General features: G+C 34.4%; 1 protein-coding gene across 3 annotated transcripts in view; it reads right to left on the reverse strand.

Moving 5' to 3' along the window:
• LOC106652780 overlaps positions 1–25,225 on the reverse strand; it is an 85,182-nt gene that overhangs the window by 54,681 nt on the left and 5,276 nt on the right. For all 3 annotated transcript variants that reach the window (XM_014371918.2, XM_014371917.2, XM_014371920.2), the window contains exons 2-5: positions 22,977–23,322; positions 17,424–18,000; positions 10,447–10,689; positions 5,793–5,904 (exon numbers count right to left, since the gene is read on the reverse strand). In XM_014371918.2, coding sequence (XP_014227404.1) covers positions 5,793–5,904; positions 10,447–10,689; positions 17,424–18,000; positions 22,977–23,216 — 1,172 coding nt within the window. In that variant the 5' untranslated portion in view covers positions 23,217–23,322. The remainder of the gene's footprint in view (positions 1–5,792; positions 5,905–10,446; positions 10,690–17,423; positions 18,001–22,976; positions 23,323–25,225) is intronic.

Below are 25,225 nucleotides of genomic sequence, written 5' to 3' on the forward strand. Positions count from 1 at the left end.
AGAAAATCGTTATCAGTTTAATTTGTTAAATGATGAAAGAAAACAACTTATAAATGATTTAATGCCTTAAACAAGAAATGAATTAGGCCTCAATGATACAGAAGCTGAGTTCTCAATAATTGAACAAACTAATTTAGACAATTTATATAAATTATCACTGAAATCACCAACACTTAAATTGCACACGAGCTCTCCCGATGTAAAAAAGAAAGTCAGCTTAAAAGTAACATAATTTTTGAAAACTTTTCCAGATCAAGTAGAAGCAATTAAATCAGAATTTGATATTGACGAAGAGAATATTAACAAATCCCTTATCGATACATTTTGTGAAAACGGAGAGGACGATCAAAATATTAAATTTATTGATAAATTGATCAAACCTTTTAAAAATTTCGCTGTGAATAAGAATAATAACAAAGATAGAGTCTCTGAGATAGGGAAAAATAATATTCAAAACCGTGAAGTATTAGAAACCTAGACGACAAAATGACGACTGTATCACAGAACGCGTTGTTCAAACAATTGCTCAAAGGTATTACGAATTTCGACGGTTCAAGTAAGCAAAATACGAGACGCTTTGTAAAGGATTGTAGGCTTGCCAAAAATTCATTAACAGATGAAAACGAAGAAAAATTTATTTTATGTTTAAAAGAGAAAATGATAGGCCCGTGTACCGATATAATAAATCTTGATATTTTTAAAAAAATTGATAAATTTTGCGAATTTCTGGAGAATGCGTACGGTGAATGTAAATCAGTCATTGAATTAACTAAAGATCTCAGTAGTATTCATCAAAATGAAAAAGAGAAAGTTTCGTTATATTACATGCGAGTTGTCGACTTACAACAAGACCTCGAGGCCGCGAAGAGCCGAAACAATAACGCACACATACTTTTGAATAATATTGAAAATCATATTTTAGAAGCTTTTAACGCCGGTTTAATTTGGCAAATTAAATTACGTATGCCAATGGTAGATAATTTAGACAATGCTTACGAAGCAGCCGTAAAGATAGAAAATGAATTAAGAGCGGAAGATGAAAGGCGTAATTCAAATATAAAACAATCTGAATGTGTATTTTGCAATAGTAATGGTCATGATTCAGTGGATTGTATTAAAGTAGCAGGTTTTCGCGTGGATAAACCTTTACCCCAGACCAATAATATGAAATGTTTACTTTGCGGTTCATTAGATCATTTTGCGGCTAATTGCGAAGTACTTAACAAACTAAAACAGTCAGAAAAATGTGCACACTGTGGTGCATTAGATCACATAACGTCGAAGTGCAACAAGTACAGACCAAAAGTATCGAAAGTTGTTACAGTTGATCACATTAATGAAGTATGTTGTGGATGGTGTCGACAAGTAGGTCATATTATGAGCGAGTGCAATAACTTTAGAAATTTTTTCAGTAACAACAATAATTACAATAACGACAACTTTAGTAACAACAATTTTGATAATGGTAGTTTTTCAAATTTCAATAACAATAATTCAAACAACAATTACTCAAATTATAACAATGATTATAGCAACAATGGAAATCAATTTTACAATGACGACACGCAAAGATCGAATATTATATGTTATAAATGTAACAATTCGGGACATATTGCACGAAACTGTTTTTTAGAGGGACGCGATGTAGAGTCAGCACCACCAGATTCAGAAAATCAACAAATGCCGAACTTAAATTAAATAGTAAAATTCAAACAAATAATGTAAATACAGAGAGTAAGAGAAAGTTTAACAATAATTTGAGTCATTCGCGATCAGGTATAGATCATAAAACAACTAGTGAAGTCAAATCGAACGTGAGTCAAATAAATTCTAATAATATTGGAAGAGACATTGATAAACGATTAACAGTTGAGTCAGAAAAATTACATTGCAAAAACGAGGATAAAAGTAAGCTAGCAGAGCAAACTATAAATTGTAATAGTACAATCCATTCAAATTTGAAAGAGCAAAGTAAAAGAGAAAGTGAATCAGACACGAGTTTGCTTCAAAATTCTTTATACAGCGGTAATAACGAGTCAAGTGATAAGTTTGTTATAACATTTATAGAAGATTTTCCTAAATACGAAACAAAAAATGAAGCAAGCAGATGTGATGAGTTTTATTATGAGGGTAGTAGTGCAAAACATTTGACAAATAATAGCGATATAAATACCGCAGAAATGACGGCTAGTTTTGAAAACAAAATTGATGATGAAATTTTGAAAATTGATAAAAGTTTTGATGAAAGTAATGAACAAATAATTTTGGTTGATGATAAAGAAAATGGTATCGCGAAAAATATTGTAGTTTATGAGAGTAAAAATGAAAATCAAGTTATGCCACTTGTTAGTGGCGATGATGATAACGATTTGATGGAAACTGTAACGAATGATAAAGATAAATTCGCCGAAAGAGGCATTGTGAATTATGAAAGTGAATTTGAAAATGAAATTTTGACAAATGAATTGTGTATAAAAGGTGATTTTGCTCAAAGTAACGGTGAAAATAAAGTCAGAATTGACAATTCAGAAATAATATTTGAAAGCGAATCTATGTTAATCAGTAACCAAAATGGTAAGGAAAATGATATCGAAAATATGTGTATGACTGACGGTATTATAGATGTTAAATTTTGTGAAAATGTAAAAGTTTGTGAGAATAAGAAAAATGACGAGTCAAAATTTATGGAAAGAATGATAACGCAAAAAGTTGATGCACATGGAAAACGCCCTAAAATTGATAATAATAATAAAACAATAAGGACTGAATGTGTTGAGAAATCGTATACACTTGTAAAAATACCGAATGCCAAACAAAAGAAATTATTAGGTATGCAAATTCTCAAAAGTAATAATAAAAAAAAAATATACAAAAGTCTTTATCCAAAAATTAAAGAGCAATTTAAATATAAACGCAAAAGAGAAGACCCGTTACCTAAAATAAATCTTGCAAATAAAAAGAAGACTCAAGTGCATGTAAGTAGTATGAAAAATGTCTATGACGCAAAGAAAAGTATGATCAGAAGAAATTGTTGTGTTCAGTCAGAATTAAAATACGATCAAACAAAGCTGACAAAATTATTGAGCAATATATACAATAGTTGTTTTAAAAGAAAAAAAAAAAGAAAATTGTTTCAATTAAAACATATTTTTGTCCGGAGTACAAAAAACTTAGAGCGGGTAGGAATTTAGTTGATCATAAATTACAGCAAGCAAAATTTAAACATTAATTAACCAGATAAAAATATCACATTGATATTTTAAATAAATCTTTGGCAAATTTTCTTTTAAGAAAAAAAATAATAATGAAAATTAATAAATAAAAAAAGAAAACAATGATAATAATACCATTTTATAAACAAAAATATATATTAAAACCAGGATACGTCTTTGCTGAAATTCATGAATCAAAATTTTCTATAACATTGAATGCATAGAAGATACAGTGATTGAATTGTGTACGTTTTACTGTATGTCACTGCGATCATAAAAATGTTGTGGATGTTGCGGAAATTTCGTATTTTTAAGATATTTCTTATTAATTGTAAATTACAAAAGTCAAGTTAACATTTTTACCACCCATTTTTTTCCCTTTTTCCTGTAAAATACTCATTATTATTTCTAAAAGACGTTGTAATGTTAAAATTTAGAAGGAGCTATGAAGTTTTGTAACATTTGTAACAATTTCTGTTTATAACTTTTACGATTATTTTACCATTGCAAAAACTTACAAAAGAAAACAAAAAAAAAAAGCAGCATCATAGAGTTTATATTACAGAATTTTTTTTGTGTGTGAATAGGTTACTGAAAGAAAGAAAGAAAGTGCACGATATAACGTAATATTATGAAAATTCAGAATAATTGTTGAAATGTAATACAAAAACGAAACAAAATTAACGATCACCATTTAAGAAACACAGTTACGAAAACCTTTGTATGTAATATTAAGATATAATAAGTTGTATTGTAAATTCTTTGTATTACTTCATGTATCATCCTAAATCAAAAGTGAGACGAAGCTCTAAGGGCACTAGCCAATGGTCGGGACGACCATTTAAATGGCCGTGGAAATGTCACGTCACCCTTATTTTATTATAAACAATTATAATATTCTTAAAAATAATGTATATTCAAATAACGATAAACATGAAATTTCACTCTACGAACGGACGCACCAGCCTCGATCTACGGGATCTGACGACATCAAGCTAAGTGGAAAGCAAAACTATAAAATTGGTCAAAACATCGAGTTCTATGAAAAGAACATCGAAATCGACACCTATTACAAAGGTGTGAAATAGACACGCCATGCAAAGCATTGATTAAATTTGAGGCGATGTCGGTTTAACAGGAAGACCAATAAACTCGTAAAAATTAGTAAAAGCTGTCGTCAGATTCTCACGGATGAGCAGGTGCTGACAGGTGCTTTCTCTTAATTTTGTATGCAAAATCTAGTAGTATATATTGAGGACCCACGGAGGCCTCTGCGCGATTCGACTATCAACTTATTCGGTGGGCAGAGCTCACGTCACTTTGTACCGCGATTTTATATCATTTAGACTTGTATTAAATTGTGCCGCGAGTCCAATGCGGAGTGTAATTGTAATCGAGACTAGTGCAGTTAGTGCAGTGCAGCCAACCAGGAACGCCAGCCAACCAGTTGCAGAGTGAGCCACGATCTACACCGAGAATCGTCCACCAGGCTTATGAATATTATTTTTAATTAGTTGAGTAAGCCTAGGTGTAAGTTAAACTTTTGTATCTGAATGGATGAATGTGTTTGCATTGTAATTTATTATAACAAATAACAAACGACTACTACCACTCCACACAAATCAATCACATCATATATACTTCCCTCGTTGTCACCAGCCAGAATAAAATCAATATATATTATTTATTATAAATTGGCTCTCCAGCCGTAACACTTGTACGAAAGAGAACAAGAAGCGATCCTGCTGAAAGATGATCCTTTGAAAAAATGAGAAATATCGTTTGATAGGTCGATCAATGCACCCAAGCTCTTCCGAATAAAAACGTTCTATCTGCTAAGGAAAGATTTTTTGTACCGCTACTAATAAGTATGCCGAAATCAAAATTTAAATTCATTATCGAAAAATTTAATTTTAAGGCCAGTTCAGTACTGGACTTATTCGTGTAATTCAAATTGTTGCTTGTTTTCCTGCAACAATACACATTTTTCCTATGAATAAAGAGTTTTTTACAAGATAAAAAATCATCCACGATCTTAAATTTCAGCTTAACTTTTATTTTGTTAATAATAAGTGTCAGCTCTCCTCAAGTAAATTTTTGATAAGGAAAACACATCAGACATAGAACCTATATTGAATTCAAATTTTTTGTAACTTTTATACTGATAAAAAGACTCGTCTTTTTTCATTTGGCCTTGTGGTTCTTGCAAAAAATCAAAAAAAATCTGGAAAAAATCCAAAAAATGAAAAGTAATTTTTTCAGAAATTTGAAACTAACGTACAATTTAAAAAATTTACAAACAATATTCATTTCATAAAGATTTTTTACGTTGAACAACAGAAAATTGACGAAAAGCTGTTTTCAATTCGTACGATGATAAGCTGTCATATTCTAATGTTTAGTATCGGTGGTTAAAATTTTGATTTTACGTAATAGCCTCCTTAAACTAATATTATGAATAAAACAAATAAACTTATCATCATTTATCAGATGAATTTTATGAGATACGAATTATAACTAATAATTACTTTAGCCAAAACTATAATGATGGATTTATAAAAATATATGGACTTAAAATACCTGGGGGTCGCTGCTTGAGACCTTGGTGTATTACTACGATGTTCGATTAAACTACCAGTACTGCCGCGACTTTGCATACTGCTACGCTTACTGCTACCTGATAGTTTAATTTCTGAAAGAAAATTATAAATATAGAATAAGGAAGTAAAATTTATGAAATACTTTAAAATACAAAAAATATTTGAGGTACAAATTGATTTTTTCAAAAAAATTTTTTCCGTGATATTTAAATTCAAAGAGGGTCTATGCGCAATTGTTAGGTGAATGTGCGCATAACACTTGTACACAAAAAAAAACTTTAGCCGTAGTAGGTGCGTGTAAGGACGTTTTTCGCCGTGTTTTTACGGCATGCCTCAGGGAAGGATGTTTTCCGGCACGTTGGAAGTGTCAAAGACTTGTCTTGATGCTAAAACCAAGCAAGCCTGTCTTCTAGCCCTCGTCGTACCGCCCGCTCTGCATGCTGGACACCGCGGGCAAGCTCCTGGAAAGGATCATTGACGCCATACAGAAGGTTCTAAGCACAGTTAAGGCAGCCATCACTGGCAAGAGGTATTACAGAGGTACGAAGAAATACTGCGTCATCGTCACACTAGAAGTTGAAAACGCTTTTAACTCGGCGCGCTAGAATCACATCCTCAGCGCCTTAGAGAAGATTGGAGTGCCACCCTATCTCCAACGAATCATCGCCAGCTACTTCAGCGACAGCGACGCGGAGACCTACAGCGTCACAGCGGGTGTCCCCCAAGGGATCGGTGCTTGGCCCCATTCTTTGGAACGCTATGTACAACAAGATCCTTGGACTCAAGCTTCCCAGAACAGTGTCGATTGTCGGGTTTGCAGACGACATCACGCTTATAATCTATGACAAAAAATTAGAAGATATCAAGGCAGACGCAGACGACGCCATCCGGCTAGTGCGTAGGGCCCTTAGCAAACTGGGTCTGCAGACTGCCGATCAGAAAACTGAGGGTCTGAATGTCACAAGCAGAAAATTGAAGGAAAGCATCATCCTCAGAGTCGGTGACTGCGATATTACGTCCGTTCCCTGCATCCGATACCTCGGTGTGCACATCGATGACAAGCTGCGATTCGATCAGCACCTGAAACTAGTCAGTGAAAAGACCGCCCGAGTCGCGGGCGCCCTGTTCGGCCTGATGCTCAACATTGGGAGCCCGAGATGCAGCCAGCACAGGCTTTATATCAGCGTCATCAATTCAATCCTCGTGTACGGGCCCCAACATGGAGAGAGGCTACAGGGACACACAGCTATGTCCGCAAGGCAGCATCAATCTATCGGCGCGCCTGTCTTCGAGCGATATGCGGCTTCTGCAGCATTTCCCTCGAGGCTGTGCATGTTCTTGCCGGCACTCCACCACTGGTCTTCCTTGTTGACGAACGCTCCAGGCTCTACGAGCATAGCTGCGAGGACGCCAGGAGTGACACAACGAGTGAGGAGCGCTGGAGAAGTGGCATACCCAATGGTCTTGCGCTACGAAGGGTCGATGGACTGGCCGGCTTATACCAAGCATCGCTGCGTGGATCGAAAAGAGGCATGGAAAAGTCAATTACCATCTCCCGCAACTTCTGTCCGGCCACGGCTGCTTTAGGTCTTACCTATGTCGTAAAAAAAACGACACAAGCAGCTCGTGTCCGACCTGCCATCCTGCAGTGGAGGAAGTCGAACATGTCATCTTCCATTGCCCTCGATTCAAGGAGGGAAGAGAATAGCTTTACCGCCTAGAAAACGGGCCACTAGAGCCCGAGACGTTTGTTGGATTCATGCTCGAAAACGAGCGAAACTGGGAAGCAGCGTCCTGCAGAGACGTAGACGGTTAACCTGTATTTACGAAAAGCTAAGCTACATCGAGCATAATCTTCAAGGAAAATCTCATCAACTCGACTACTCCAGCTCATCTCAACAAGCACCCAGTCGTTCAACAAGGACGTTTGTCAAGCTAGTCTCATCGACGTACTCATCAAGGCTCAACTCATCGATTGCGACCAGGTAAAGAAACTATCCAGGGTGCAATTGAAGACCAATAATGTCTACTGCAGGCCTGGTGGGATCTTTCTGTCATCACCTCAACTTTTGGGATTATTTGGCGCATCTCAGTTGCACGAGCGCACGACGAGAGAAAGTGAGGCTACACGTTGAAATGTGCAATCTCACGTGATCTCGGTCCCTCTCAGTTCCGGCTGCTCACAAATGCAGATGAGAGGATTAATATAACCTCAATCGTTGTGCTCCGGTTTTCTCACATATCAAGTTCAACTCGTTGTGAACTCAAGAGAAGCTTTGCACGTTTAAAGTGCAACAGCTCACAGAAGATAAGTGTGGATTAACAAAATCTAGCTTCGCGTTGACTGCTCAAATCATTTGCACAGACTTTTGACATCTCATAGTGTAGAATCAATAATAATATCAGTGTACACAACTTTTGTAATTGTTATCAACTTTCTAAATTTATTGACTCAGTTTTGACTTAATTAAGAGTGATTTAAGTGATAATTAATAAAATAGTAAAAATAGAAATTAATGTCACTTATGCAGTGTTTTATTGTGAGACCTGCGCGTGCACCCATCCTATTAATTATTACATGTAATTGTTTACATAATTCCTGAACAATTAAAAATCTGCTCCACTTAAGTGGAAGAGAACGTTGTCACAAACATTTTTAGACTCTAGAAACAAGAGTGGTCAAAGATTCCATTCACATTCATGCGTCACAGAGCTTCGTAATGATAAGTCACTTAGAGGGGCTGACTGGACTAATTTAAATAATAAAAGGTACCAAAGATATGTTTTCTGATGTAAAAAGATTTGAAAAAACATAATGAATGTGTTTCATTAAATCCCGAATTTGAGCGTTTTCATTTCCTTATCCGGATATTGCTTGGGACGTATAAAATGCCTCTTATAGTGCCTGTAATCGAATTTTAGATTTTTGAAGTTTTGATGGTGCAAAAGATGTGTGTGATTGCCCATTGAAATTTTTTCATTTTGCGATACCCGAAGATTCTAGTGACTAACAAATTTTTTAAGAAATGTAGAAGAAAAAACTATTTTACATACAATTTATCAAAACGGCTGTTTTTGTGAAGGTAAGTGGCATTTTCAAATTTTTGATAAGGCTGTTAGAAAGGGAAGAAAGCGCATTTTAAGGGCTAACACGAGGCTTAATTATTTTTCAACTTTCAATAACAGTACTAGACTGTAAAAGTGAAAAAAATTTTTTTTTCAAGAACACACATGATAATACCCTATTTGAAAGTATTTTGTCCAGTTAGATAGTCATGATGAGTGTGTTGACCCTCTAAAAAAGCTTTAGACACATCCAAGCTACTGTCGTAGAAATCTAAGAGCGAGCATCAATTTATTGTGGCCTGTGGTTTCAATTTGTTCGATAGCCAATTGGCCATGGTCACAACCAAAAGCTAGACATAAGGTGAACTTTAGCTACTCGTGTGAACGATTTTCTAGAATTTAGTATTTATTTTTCATCATTTTCCATAAATTAATTTCACTTTGCTATATGTACAAGTAGCTACAGTTTATCTTATACCTATCTTTTGGCTGCGGCCATGGCCAATTGGCTATCAGACAAAATGAAACTACATGTTGGATTTTGACGACAGGTAGCTTAGACGTGTTTAAAGCTTATGTAGAGAGTCAACACACTCATTATTGTACTACTGTTTCCAAGTATCTAACTGCACAAAATACTTTCAAATAGGGTATTGAAAAGGGTTGTCATGTGTGTTCTTGAAGAAAAAATTGTTTTCACTTCTATAGCCTAGTACTGTAATTGAAAAATGAAAAATAATTAAGCCCCCTGTTAGCCCTTAAAAGTAAATACAATACTTTTTCAAAATTGAACCTGATTTAGCTCTTGAGTAAGGCTTATGTTAGAATTTTCAAATAATCATCCTTCAAGAGCCTTTCAATTTTTACTTACTTTCGGTATAATACAGTATATGAAAAAACAGTCCAGAAGCCAACGTTTAAAGACGAAATATCCCTCGTACACTTCACAAATCTTATGGACGTTTGATTTACATTAAAACCAATTCTGATTTATAGTGATAATACCAATAGTTTAAAGCCCTGAATTGAGACATAAATTTCGGTTGCTTCGAGGCTTTAGAAAAAATAAGAGATAATTTTAATAATTTCTTCCCGGTAATCAGAGTCGAAACGCAGTCAAAATACCTCTTGATTTTACGCAACAATCCATACTCTCAAAATTGTTTCAGATTTTTCAAGTGGAACCAATAAGTTTTATATCCAAAAAATCGGTATTTTGTTTTTAGTTCTTTGTATTTTTACTAACAAAATTTCTCTTAAAACAAATGTAGTTTTAAGAACTTCTAAATAGCCATTAAGTGAGTAAGAAATGTAACGCTAAATAAAAATGCAAGGCGGAGACACGTACTCAAGTACAGTCTACCAATGTAAAATTGGAATGCATCATTTGGTAGAGTATTTAAATGACGGTTCACTTTGCGTTGGTTCGATAAAAAATAAAAATTAACGCACCCACTACTATACACAGGCTTTACCTTTAGACAAACTAAACATTAAGAGGTTTGATAAATGCTTAATGAACTACTGTACTAAATAAAAATGTTATTGATAATGGTACACATTAATACCTGAATCACTAGTGAAAGTAATATTTTCTCGATCTAGATCGTCATCACTTTCATTGTCCTCTCTTGATTTTTCGTTCGCTCCTGTTACTCCAGATCCTTGAACTGCGGCTATAGGTGATGGGCTCGTTCCAGTTGTTCGAAAATTACTCTTTATCCTGTTTTCTGGAATTAGGTGATCACTCATAATTCTCATTGAGTGCATGGGTAAGTCTGATGACTCGAAATTGTACATCATTATTTTTCCTGAAATTTAAATAATATGTTTTTTTAAATAAATTGAATTAAAAATACACTGCAACTACTTAAGAAAAAAAATTTTACGAATAATGACTAATGTTTCGACTATAATGATGGCTCTTTTTTTAACTATTGAAATTCGTAAAACAATAATAAATTGTGATAGCAGTCACATAAGCTAACTAGTGTAATAAGGTGATGCTACGCAAGCGTACTTGAAGTTAAGGTTTGCGAGTCTAGACCGTGTAGCATGGTAATGCGGTATGTATATCGTGTGTCATAAGATTATGGAAGCCCCCAAAAATTTTGCAGAAACGACGTGATAAAAACTCAAAACTCTGTCTAAGACATATTTTTGATCGGGAATTCCATGATGACTTCGCATTTGATCTTAAGGAATTATTTCATTTTAAGAATTATATTAGGGTTTCACTTTTGGGAATTTTTTTTATTGCATTTTCGGATTGTTAATAAATCTGAGATCCACCTCCTAAAATTTGGTACGGAAATTCGAATTTTAAGTCAAACAAAATCAAGATTGAGCACAAGCGTATACAAGGCATTCAATGGCAATTGTTGACTTTAAACTCGGAGGTTTGACTTGTATGACATTTATATGACCCTAAACACCATCAAATTATAAGTAACCTCATTAAAGTTACTTAAATTTAAAATAAATGATCATTAGGTGAAATTGTTTACAATGGGAACTAGCGATACCTAAAATTACATATTTACAGTGAGAAATTATAAGTAAGTATGTCTGCAGGCAATTTGAAATTTGGAAAATTTAGCAATTTGAGTTGGCATAGTTGTGCCAACTTTTCACATTGAAATATAATTAAACTTACTCCTTGAGAATTTCGCGGATATATTTTGCTTAAGTTTACAGTGTCTTTCCTATCACAACTAAGTCTGCTGAATGGCAGTATAAAGAAGGCAGATTAATGAGCACGTGGACAAACAAAAAGAAGATATTTTGTATAAACGACTGTTGTTTAAAGATTAGTGTGACGTTTAATTTAATCATGAGTTATCCACGTTTTTGACTGAGTGGTGCGTAGAACCTTAAAAACTCGAATGATAAGAAAGGCAAAGAAAAAGCAGTCATTGAAGCGACTCCCACAATCGACACATTTTTTTGCAGAAATAAAACAACTGCGAATATTACTTCGTCGAGTATAGCGAGCGACAATTCAACGGATTTGAGAAGAATAAATAATCGAGTAGAAGATATTGAACATTTTTTATCAAATTGTTTTCAAGCATGAAATATTTGACTTGACGGTTATAATAGTACATGCATGATTTTATTCTCATTTGCGTCAGAACTCGTGTGGAAAACGTGAATAACAAAACGAGCGAATTTCTGATTCCTCTTTCTGTGTATCCGACATCCGTGGTTTGTTTACATCGTCAACTCCACCCTGCGACCTGCGCTTTCCTTCGTATTGGTGTAACGCACTTATTTGTACGTTCGTTTTATCATTCGATTTCATTTGTTTTAGAAAACGAATGCTCTTATTTTTTAGTAAAGGCTATCCTTCGTCTTATAAAATTTTTTCGTTGAATTTTATTAAATATGTGCAGGGTATTCTTTACTTCCACGTTTGCAGTGTTTCGTCTCAATATGATTTTTGAATTGTTATTCTATATTAGTTCTCTCATTCTTTTTGTAGCAGTTTATGAAAATGAAGAGGTATGTGAATCTACGTTTGCCGAATCTACGAGTTCTAATTCGTGTAAACAGTCGAAAATAGATAAAAATGTCGAAAATGAGGTAGTTGAGTCTACGAATTCCGTTACGCCCGAAAAAATAAGTGATGACAAAAAATCATTTTTCTTCAACATAATGCAATGGAAGGCAGATTCTTCAAGATTGGCTGATTTATTCCGAAAAACTAAATATAGTTATTTGTGCTACATGCAAGTAATTTGGGAAGGAGTATAAGGTATATGGTGATTGGAGTAATATTTCAAGAGACCTCAAAGATCATAAATTGTCATCCAGTCATGTTTTCTGCAAAGAAAAAAAGTGCAAAGGATGTAGAATCTCAACTCTTATTACAAATAGAGTCAGATATGAAATATTGGAGAAATGTTCTGCGTCGCGTTGTATTGGCTATAAGATCTCTTTCTTCGCCCGGTTTAGCTTTTCGAGAATTTGATGAAAAGTTCGGATTATTGCACAATCATATGATGATATTAGAAATGTTAGCCGATTTTGATTCTTTCTTTTCAGAACATATAAAATCGCATGGAAATCAAGGGCGAGGTTCCGTCTCTTACTATTTACAATATGTGATGAATTTATTTTCTTAATGTCGCAACGATTGAAGCAGAAAATTATAGAAGAGATAAAAGAAGCGAGATATTACTCGATCAGTGTTGATACCACTCCAGATATATCTCACGTTGATCATACCACAATAACGATTCATCAAGGTTGTCGCGAACTGTGGACACAAATCTTGTGCAGATTGTGCAGGGTTGAATCTTGTGCAGATGTGGCTAGATTTTTTGCGATGGTTCAGCAATTAAATAATTTGTTTTCCACGTCCACTAAAAAGTGGCAAAGTCTAGTTAATAATTTAAAAGAGGGCTACACCGTTAAAAGTCTCTCCACACCCAGATGGTCTGAGCGTCATGATGCTTGTAAAAGCTTATGTGATTCGTGGGATGAAATTTTGAATACCCTTCGCAGTATTTCGGAGAATAAATTGGACAAACCTACGACTAAAACCGAATCTAAAAACATTTACACATATTTCAATTCCTTGAATAGTTATTTTATAGCCACTTTTTGGAATGATGTATTGAGTAGATTTAATAGCGTTAATAAGTCTCTAAAACGATCTTTGCAAGAATTAGGTTCTGTAATTTTGCAATTCGAATCTTTGATTAATTCTTGTTTTTAACTTCGTACTGATGATTCGTATAATTTTTATGAAAAAAAAGTATTGAAAAATGTAAAATAAAATATTTCCGAGTCGAGAGCAGGTGTGCTCCCAAGCGTATAGCTAACTTCGATGAAGTCGATCCGACAACTCTTACAGAATTTACTTCGCAAGGCCATTTTTGCGTAAATGTATATTTTAAGATTTTAGATAATTTAATTGTAAATCTGAAAAGGCGCAAGGCTGCATATGGAAAGCCCATGCAACTCAGGTGGAGAGGAAATCAACTAACTGGTCACGTAATAAAGAGACAGAGAATTGTACTATGATTTTCCATGCAGTCGGACTTATAAAAGCACGTGTGTTTCGGTCGATCCACTCAAGCACTCAAACAATGAGTCTCGAATCAGACTAGTCCCATCGCTCTTAAAATTATTGCTGCCTTTTTAATGGAAGTAGCATCAACTTCACGAGGTATACTGCCGAAATAATCTCAATCTGGAGACGTTCATAACCAAACGGTTTCAGTCGCAGAGGAAATATGAGATTTTATTGCATCAATCTCGAACTTAAGTTCCTCGCGTACAGAAGCTAACTCGTAATGACAAGTCACCCAAAGTTGCTCCGTCGCAGATGATCGTCGATTCAGATCAGCTGAATGCTGTGTCTGAACATCCTCAAGCTGCGACATTCGCCGAGAAAACTCCTCATAGCAACTATCGAATCACTCAGAAATTCTGTGCTGAAATTTTTGACAGAATCTTTCTAGCTGCTTTTTCCACTCGATTAGTGCAGGTATGCGTGCGCCAGGTAGGTGATCACACATCTTACAGTGGTAGTCAGAAGAAATGGATGAAATCTGAACTACGGACTCTATATCTCTGTACGGCGAATACGGCAACATTGACAATGATAATAATGATGAAGATGGCATTCATGAGCAGCAGGTATAATCGGTGGCATTTACAGGAACCCAGCGGCGATGAAAACGAGTAGAACAGACGATATAAGAGAAGGTACAAAAGAAACTTACCCCCTCTCACGACGCTGGAGCAGATTGAGCAGTAGGAATCGAGTGGTGATGAAAATTTCATAATATTATGATTTTGATCGGGCGCAGATAAGAAAATTCCAGTGTAGCGCTGAATTTAAGAAGGGCAAAGGGCCCTCTGGGCTGTGCTGCTTCATTGGACGATTTGTAGCATAGTCTTTTCAACAGACACGCAAATGATGTTCGGACAATTTTCGTGGACAAAAACGTGGATTAGAAACGCACCGTGTTGAATACGAGCAAAGAAAAATTGATTTAATATTACCTATTATGAACTGTGAAGTATGTCATTCTATGGTCTCCGTACTCTAAGCTATGCAGCAACTCAACACTGACGAAAGCCCTCATTTTTTTTGGCAGCAACTGCGATTGCCAAGGATAGGTATTGTTCTGATGCAATGGCAATAAGTAAGGGGGTCACCGAACCAGGTGGTGGGGCGAGGTACTCGCAGCTCGAGCGTTGTGCAAAATAAAGCGTCATAAGTCGCAGTAAGAACGTGGATGGGTGACCGCCAGGGAACCCATTTCGTCAAGCACATAGCGCCCTCACGCATCGCTCAGCTGTGTTTACCAGCGTCATCATGTGCTAGCGAGAGGTGCTATAGAGGCACCGACCAACTCCAGTATGGGTTTTTCTCACTGAGTTGTTCCCCATATCACGGGCATAATCCCGGGCAAATGCGGAAATGGATGGATGGAAAGATAGGAAAAGGATAGGTTAAAAATGGTCAAGGTCAAAATGTAAGGTAAAAGAAAGGTTAAGAAACATAGTATAAATAAAAAAGTGATGAAAAATTGGAAATAAAGGTATAGGCCTTTATAGTGCCGTCCACTAGGGACGGCACTTTCCAGGCTTAATAGGCTGATGGTGTCTAAGCCCCCCCAGTAAAAAAAAATAAGTAAGGGGGTCTTATTAATAACCCATGAAGTCCGGGACGGGCTCATTATTGATACTTTTTTGAACTGTCGTAATTTTGCTGAAAATGGGGTCTGGAAAACTTGTGAGTAAGCATGTTCTACGCAAAATTCAATGAACTTTCCGAATCTAGTGTCAGATTTTCGATATAACAATCAGGTCAAAACTTGTAGATGGTATTATAAAAAAAAACGTGATTTCGAAAAAAAAGTTTTCTTCTTTTGGAATTTTCACATGAAAATCTTTTAAATCCTGGCATCTTCGGTACAGATAAAATGTCCATGGTTCCTTCTCTTAAAGTTATGATGGTTACAGTTAATGAAATATGATTTTAAGTACATAAATGGCGACTGGAAAAAAAAATATAAAAGGAAATTTTTGGAATTTTTAACTTAAAAACGATGGATTTGAGGAAAAAATTGTACTGATAAATAAGTTTTTTGATAAATTCTAAGAAGTCATTGTTTTTTTGAGTTGAAAATTCCAGAAATTTCCTTATATATTTTTGTTTTCCAGTCGCCATTTTTTGTACTTAAATCATATTTAATTAATTGGAATCGTCATAACTTCAAGAGAAGAACCTATGCACGCTTTATTTATACCGAAGGCGCCAGGATTTAAAAGATTTTCATATTAAAATTCGAAAAGAAAAAATTTTTTTTAGAAATCACGTTTTCTGGATAAAACCATCCATAACTTTTGACCTGGTTGTTATATCGAAAATCTGACACTGGATTCGGTAAGTTCTTTAAATTTTGCTTAGAATGTGCTTACTCGCTAGTTCTCCAGACCCCACTTTCAGCAAAATTACAACGGTTCGAAAAAGTATCAAAAATGTGTCCGTCCCGGACTTAATGAGTTGAATTGATTCGGTAGCTTTGAAATGAGCTGTTTGTGTAAAATAAGTTGGAGATCAAAATTGCGGGCGTTCAAGGTCCTTCAAGAGATGATGATTGATCAGTATAACCATCACTAAGGAGCAGACTTTTGGTTCTTCTTTTTTCAAATCGTAGACCAAACTTGGCATAGGCAGGCGCTCAATCTATTGATAGACCCGAAGAGGACACGAAGAGGCGTTATACTCTAGCGGTAATGTACATTAGGTGTTCTATACTTTTCGAGTTTTTAAATTGCTGATCATGCGTAAAGGAATCGAAATAAAAGAATCTAACTCGTGATGTTATTCACGAGCTTTATTTAAAACTCGTGAATTAAAAAAAAACAGTTTCTCCGGAAAAAATTCGATTTTGTGGTACAAAGATTTGTTCTGATCATTTAATATAATAGATAATGTTTTGATAGTGTTATTATACATTGACATTGAAGTCACATGTGTTATAATAACTTCAGAATGCCTAAACAAATTTTTTTAGGAAATAAAATGTTTCTTTTTTATACATGCTAGATTTACTAAAATTGATTGACTAAAATCTACTTATAAAAAAGGGAGCGGTCGAAAAGTGAGGCTACGTAGAACGACCTCTGATTGGCTGACACTGACGACGAAGCCCGACGCGAGTCGACTCGATACGAGCGCCTGCGCTGCTAACTGTAAACAGACAGTTTGTACTTAAATAACCTCAAAACACGAATGAAAAAATCAACACACGAAAACATCTAGTAAATTAAACAACAAAACACCCTGATTTACTTACAATGGCTTTGAAATTTTTTTTAAGCTGACAAGTCCCCGTAATTTTTATAATCAAGAATAAAATATGTTATGATAACTTAGACAGTGTACAGCACTAGCAAACTTATGAGTAACTTCGAAATAAAACAGAATTATTGGTTCGGGTTAAAAATATAATGTACATTAATACTATATCATTGTTTATACTATCGAGAATTAAATAATACGATAATTGATTCTCACCTTCGCTGAAAATTTTTTGGTCTTCTATGCTTTCTTCCAATTCGTCCCACCAAGGTGGACGAATTAATCTTAGATCAGCTCGTCTAACAATGTAATTCTCTTTTCTAGTAGTTTCAACTACAAAGCGAGTTGGTTTATTCAAAACCTTGCAAATAATTCCAACAGAAAAAACGTTAGCTAAAAACTCAGAACAATTTGTATCTATAGATTGGGGTTTTCGAAAACACACTTTTGTTTGAACATTAATTTGTTTAGAAGATGGGCTTGCATCACTAATGACGTCAAATTTTCTACTGGTGAGAATACTGCAAAATTTTCTCAATTCTTTTTCTATATCTAGTTCAATAAATAAATTTTCATCCACTGCATGTCTTATTACACCTGGATAGTACTGATCATTACATAACGCCAATACTCTATGTTCTCGCCATTCATTTAAATCTATTTTTAATATCGATGGTCCTACGGCTGAGATAGGAGAATCAGCTTGCTGTGATTTTGCGACTATAGTGCTTTCCCGAACAGAATAATCCACTGCTGCTTTTTGAGGCGCCGCAGACACCGTTTGAAGTGAAAACTAAGGTACAGAAAGTAAAGACAATAATTAAGTCACAAAATATTTCATATATATCAAAAAGAGAAAAATTCCAGAAAAAAATGTGCTTTATTTAAAAATAGTAAAATAAATGAGTGAAATAAGTATAAAATTGTTTATATGAAATAAATTTCATTATAAAAAATTTTAAAAATGGAATTTAAAAATATATTCGATTTTTAAATTTCCGATATTCGTATCAATGTTTAAAAATCAGACGCTTAAGGGGAAAAGTTACCATAAAATCAAAAAAAAAAAAATGATTGAATTTTTGAGTAAGGTTTTTCCTCCCCTTTTCATTGACTTTTTCAAAACTGCAAAATTTTGATTTTTCACGGAGATTCCGTGATTCTTTTCCGTATACTTTACGTGTTAAAATTTTTCTTCTTTCTAGCGAATAGTATTTTTGGTCATCTGTCGTAACTTTCAGAGAGTACTTATAGAGCTTTGGCACCAGGGTCGCGTACACTTCTTTAGAACATCAATGCTACAATCACAAGCACTTCAGGAGTAATCAAACTCATAGGTCACTCTCAAACTGTACTTTTATGATTTAAATTTCGTCAAATAGCGTAAAATGAAAAAAAATGTATGCTTAAATGTACGTGCAGAGCACGCTACGTGTTCGATCACTCCTAAAGTGCTTGTGTTTGTGAGCATTGATGTTCTGAAGAAGTGTACGCGACCCTGGTGCTCAAGCTCAATAGGTACTCTTTGAAAGTTACGATGGATGACCAAAAACATAACTTGCCAGAAAATGCAAGAGATGATAAAATTTAAAATGTAAAGTATACGAAAAAGACTCACGGAAATAGCTGTATCTCCATGAAATATCAGAATTTTGAAGTTTTGAAAAATGCAATAAAAAGGAGAAGGAAAATCTTATTAAAAATTCAATAGAATTTTTTAGGGTATCTTTCTAGCCTATAAACAGTTGGTGTCAGAAACGCTATAATTTTAATCTCATTTTCTGCCTAAATTATTCAACTTTTTCAATCTGAACTTATAATAAACCTCGATGGCCGATGCTTATAGAAGTCACTTTCAGAACTATTCATACCTATTTTTGATTTCCGTTTCGACTATTTACAATATTCAAAATAATTAAAACCAAATTTAAAACATAAAATATACAAATACGCAATAGGTCAACTTTTTTCGAACATTCCTATCTTCTAAACAATCAATCGGAATTGGTATCCAGCTGTCAATGGACTATTATCAAAGGTGTTATTTTTCCACTTACTACCACACTCAAAATCACGCGCTACCAAAAATCCAATCTTACACTGAGCAACGCCTAAACATAGTGCTTTAAGGTGACACATCAGTGTTAAAACCTGATGATTATTAGGAGTAAAATAATGCATAAATCAAGTTTCAACAAATATAGAAATTATTCATGTTTTTTTTACTTCATTTTGAATTTAAAAAACCACAATGGACCCCTAACATATCAATTTAACTGTGAAGACCACTAAAACAAGTTTTCAGCTTCGATGAATACTCACCGCAGGATTCTAAAGTAAGTTTTTAACCAATTTTTATGGTTGACTGCTTAAACTCTTTGTAAAAGTATTCTCCTCACTCAAGTACACTGGGTTAACATCGATTCTGTCTGGTCCAACAGAGTGTGGAACGTGTTTAAGCATAGGACAGAAGTTCCATCGGACAGAATCGATACCCATGGTATAACAGAATTTCGAAAAATGTCATAAGAACATTTGTATTTGCATTTTACAATGCAGTGTAAACATTTATATGCATACGATTTCAATATTTTTTTTATTTTTTGTGCGTTTATAGCCATACAAATGTTCCTATGACATTTTTTAAAATTCTGTTACACCCAAGTAAAATAGAATACACGGAGCAAACAAAAGAGTAATTTTACCCTCCTGCAGGGTAAAGCACGTCCATTTACCATCACGGTACAGCAGCCGCATGCTTAAACAGTAGCGTGACTGTCAGTGGACACGCTTGGACGTTCTTTACCCACTAGGAGGGTAAAAATTACTCTTCTGTTCGCTCCGTGTACTTTTGCAAAGAATTTAAGCCGTCCACCATAAAAATTGATAAAAACTCACTTTAAAATCCTGCGGTGAGTATTTACTGAAGCTGAAAACTTATTTTAGTAGTCTTCACAGTTAAATTGATATGCTAGGGGTCCATTGTGGGTTTTTACATTGAAAATGAAGCTAAAAACATAGATTCATTCCTATATTTGTTGAAACTTGATTGATGCATTATTTTACACCTATTAATTATTTCAGATTTTAACACTGGTGTGTCCCCTTAAACTGCTCACACTGATAGATTAATTGTATCAGAAAAAACGCGTTGAAATTGATCGTTGAATTTGAGTAAGTTGCATGAAATGCATGTAGCGACATGTTCAAGGGTTTTTCTACAGGGAAACTTACTAGAAATTCGAAAAGGGGGAATCTACAAGAAGTAATCGTATTTACTGCTCAATATCTGGATAGGAAAAATTGTCAGAATTTGTGGAATGGCAAAAATTTTACGGTAAAATGGTCTATTAACGGTATCTTTAGCGGTTTAGAGAGTTGATTTTTTTGTATCGATATTTCTTTATACATTTTTCTTTTGGAAATACTTAAATCCTGTTATGACATTTAGGGTTACCGAAGCCTCCACTAAATCAATCGTTATTAAAGTAAAAGTATAATATGTAATGGTAAGTTTTAAAAAAAGGATAACTAGGATAACGGTTGAAAAAGGCCCTGTTACCGATAGGACGTTGCCTAATGCGAGTCGCGGAAGCTAGTTACAATTTTTCCCGGCAAATTTATGAAGAACACAAGATTTATTAGATATTCCTCTAGAATTTATCTTAACATTGTAAGGCGATAATTTTCTTTTGTATAATTCTCTTGACGATTGTAATTAGGATGGAGGGAGAACAATAGTATTAGGTACGAAAGAAATTCTAAGATGTTTATGGAGTAATTCTGTATGGTTCGTGGACGAAACTTGTTTTATTACACTGATTATTTTCTTTCCAATTATTTTCAATACATGGCGGAGTAAATCGACAACCACCCTTATAATAATTTCCGATAGGATCTCGCGAAATTCCTACAGGAGTCCTATAGGATTCCAATAGGAATTTCGCGGGATCCTATCGGAAATTTTTATAAGGGCACGAAAGTCGTACACGTATTATAGGAATACCTATCATGTACACTGAAAAAATTTTGCACTGAATTCGTGTTCACCTGTGGTCTTTTATTGATATCACACTATAGTGTCTTAACTTTATATTCAACAGTTAACTTGAAGAAAGTTCACGGCTACGGTGACAGGAATTTAGGTTCAAGGTGAACGCGTTTTTATAATATTTAAAAATATTGTAAAAACTTTGTTATTTAAAAGAAAAAGGTTTATAAAATATTACAGTAAAATAATCGTGATTTATTGTACTTATCGATATTATTTACAAAGGTAACAAAAATATCGCTTATCAGTTATGCCTAGTAACAACATAATTTTTATTAACTAGTTCAACAAATAACAATGGTGAAGTTTTGGGTAGTGATTGAACCTCTACATAAGTGTGGCGATTTGTTTCAATGACTTGATAAGCATGAATATGTGTATCAAATGATACAGTTTCTAATATGTTTACACGGAAAAAAATTAATTTATCCGTTTTGTGTATGTTATAGCCAGCCAGCTAATAAATAGTGCCATGCGTAGCAGTAATCATCCCGAGTGTTGGCTTTACGGTGGTTCTGACATGTGCATTATCGATATCGCAATTTACCGTCACGCGTGAAGCCAAATTCTTGTCACAGTGACAAATGATTCCCTTCAAAATATTAGTATACTGTTTTGTGTTCACTGTGTCATAAATAGTTATTCATTTGATGAATATAAGATGTATTCACGCTGTAGAGATCTATTATTCAGTGCAAAATTTTTTCAGTGTATGCTCTTTTGGGAAATAAAGCATCATGTTCCTATAAAAAAAGTATTGGAAATTGTTGCTATCTGCTACAAGTTTGATGAGTATAACAATTACGTATCCTCGAAAAGTTATGAGTGATTGTGAAATGTCCATTATTCAGGCCCTTCATAAAATTCTTGGGTGTGAGAAAATTTTAGCATGTTTTTTCATCTTTGTCGAAAGTATGAGAACTAAATATTACTGAACATGCAACTAGATCAATAAAGTGAATGAAAATGGTGTGAGAAAAAATATTCACATGATTTGCACTGAATTTTGTACCCACTGAAAAATTTTTTGAACACTTTAAAGAATTATAAAAAGTAATACCACAAGAGATAAACTGTACTTTTTACTACATCAAACATTCTTAATTAAGTAAATTGGAGCCGACGTTAAAATCCGGATATAAAAATAGGCAACAAGATGTCAATTATTTTCCGACTTATTTGTATTGCTTCTCCCTCTACCTAGATGTCTTCCATTCTACTAAGAAAAGAAAGAGCTAGTGTAAAAAAGACCAAAAGGCTTGAAGTGTACATGTATTTCCAATGGGAAAAATTTGAAAATTTTTTTCATAGCGCTTAATCAAGTTGAGTTTTTTTGAGTAATCGCACACTCTCAATAAAACCAATCAGAATTCTGAGGGGTACCAAAAATTGAGAAAAAAATTAACGCTTTGAATGGGTCATTCATCCAAAACAACGGAAGTATAGCATGGAGGATATAGCAACATTTTTTGAAAAATGTGGGACAATTTTCAAAAAATTTATTGCTCTCACTGCTCAATAAATATAATCAGGGAAATTTATCACAACGGAAAAAATCGAAAACGGTTAATTCTTAGGATCAAACGAAAACGTTTCTTGTTTATAAATATTTAATTGTTAGATTCATTTTGATTAGATGAATTTTAATATAAAAATAAAGAGTATTACGTGTTTTGCGTACACAATAACTAAAAATATATGCATTTTTATTTATTTACCTGATAACTTGGTATTGTTTCATCAATATTACACACTGTGGACTGGAAACCTGCTGTTGATAATTCTTTGTTACAATCAGTACTCATTTGATAGTTATCATTTGATGAACTATTTTTCATCATGTAATCTAGTTCAGTTAGATCAAACTTTCTTTTTTTTGGTAGTTTTTTTGCATTTGTTATTGGATCTGATATATCTTTACTAGTTGTTTGCTTCATATTGAAATTTTTATCTTCCATTGTAAATTATTCAATTACATAAAAACACAATTACACATCAGTATTAAAACGATCAAAACAGGTTAAAATTTGGTCTCGTTAGATCAGAACATTGGATGCACTGAATCTGAAAACAAAACATATGAAACAATGTGGTTAGAAATGTATAAAAGTTCACGGTACTCTAAGAAAAATTTCCTGCATGATCCCTGCAGGTGTCCTGCAGGAATTTCACTGATCCTACAGGAAATTTTTTAAAAAATAGATAATTAATATCTACATTTTCGATATATGTTATTATTATAATGGTAATTAAAGATATAAGTACCACGGGTACCACTAATAAGACTATATTTATTTGAATTTAAAAAGTTTTTTGTGAATAACCTTTATAATTACATGTTATTTGTTAATTTAACAATTGCGAACATTATGTTTGATATTCAAGAGAAAAAATATGTTTACAGAGGTATCTATATAAAGACTGGGCTACCAAATTGCATTGAGTCAAAGTTATTGGATCTTTCAAGCATAAAAAAACATTACGAAAATACAAGAGAATTTTGAGTAATTAGGGGAGACTGCCCTAATGTGGCGTATCACCTAATGTAACTCGTACTTGATAAATTCTTTCAAATTGTTATATTGAAAAAATAATAATATCTCAGTTATTTATCTTAAACAGTAATTTTGCAAAAAAAAAATTATCGAAAAATAAGTTTGAAAAAAAATACAGGCCAGTGAGAAAACAGTCCCCATCTATTATTTTATAGTTTTGAAGCCTAATGCGAAATTAAAAGAACCGAAATCTCTTAGAAATTGTTTGAAAGCATTCTTAAATTTCATCAGAATTTTTAGAGATGGAAAATTGGATTTTTCATATTTTCTGTCTGGTCGACCAGAATGATGAAATAGTAGTTTTCGGTACAAGGGCCATAAGTAACACTTTTTGGCACGGCGTAGTTTAGGGCCCGAGCGCAGCGAGGGTCCTAATTGCTGGGCCGAAAAGTGTCCCCTATGGCCCGAGTATCGAACAACCGAGTATCGAACAACATTTTATAGTACTGTGTAAAGTTCACATTTATGCCCCCTTTTCCGACCCATGAGTCGCACTTCTGGTAGCGCGAAGTGATTAGCGCACGAGCGTAAGCGAGTGTGATGCGAACGCAGCGGTGCCAGAATGTGCGACTTATGCCACAGAAAAGCGTTCCATAAATGTGAACTTATGCCATACAGTGCTATAAAATATATATTAAGGTGTGCGATATTTTCTGACTTCTTTGTATTTTCTCTCCTCCCACTTAGATGTCGTCGCCCCAGCGCAGGAAGGTATCTATTTCCAAGCTGTAGCAAGAAGGATACTTACTCGCGCGCAGAGGCAAAAAGGTATCTAACTCGAGCGCAGCGGCAAAAAGGTATCTAATTCGAGCGAGAAGCAAAAAAGTAGTTATTCAAACGAAGTGGCAAGAAAGTTTTGACGCGCTGAATTTAGGTTGGCAACGGAGCCGTAAATGATAAAATTTTGTTTCAAAATTCAACATTCAACATTTAATTCAAAGTTATGTAAAGCCGATAACTTCTACTTTCCTCTCAGAACATACAAAGTTCTCCATTAGAGGCATATTGAGTCGAAATCGCGGCGAGATTGATTTGTTTGCTCGCATTGGAAATGAATGAAAATCATTACTCTAGCTCAATTGTTTTTTCTCTTTTTTGCTCTAATACAAAACAAAATTTTATCATTTACGTCTGCGTTGCCAACCTAAATTCAGCGCGTCAAAACTTTCTTGCCACTTCGTTTGAATAAGCTACTTTTTTGCTTCTCGCTCGAATTAGATACCTTTTTGCCGCTGCGCTCGAGTTAGATACCTTTTTGCCTCTGCGCGCGAGTAAGTATCCTTCTTGCTACAGCTTGGAAATAGATACCTTCCTGCGCTGGGGCGACGATGTATACTATTCGATTAGAAAATGAGAAGACCGGTATAAATAACTTAAAAAAATGAGTTTAAGGTGTCTCTAGAGCTGTGTAA

Source organism: Trichogramma pretiosum, unplaced genomic scaffold, assembly GCF_000599845.2.
Source record: "Trichogramma pretiosum strain Unisexual culture from Peru unplaced genomic scaffold, Tpre_2.0 scaffold79, whole genome shotgun sequence".
NCBI lineage: Eukaryota > Metazoa > Arthropoda > Insecta > Hymenoptera > Trichogrammatidae > Trichogramma > Trichogramma pretiosum.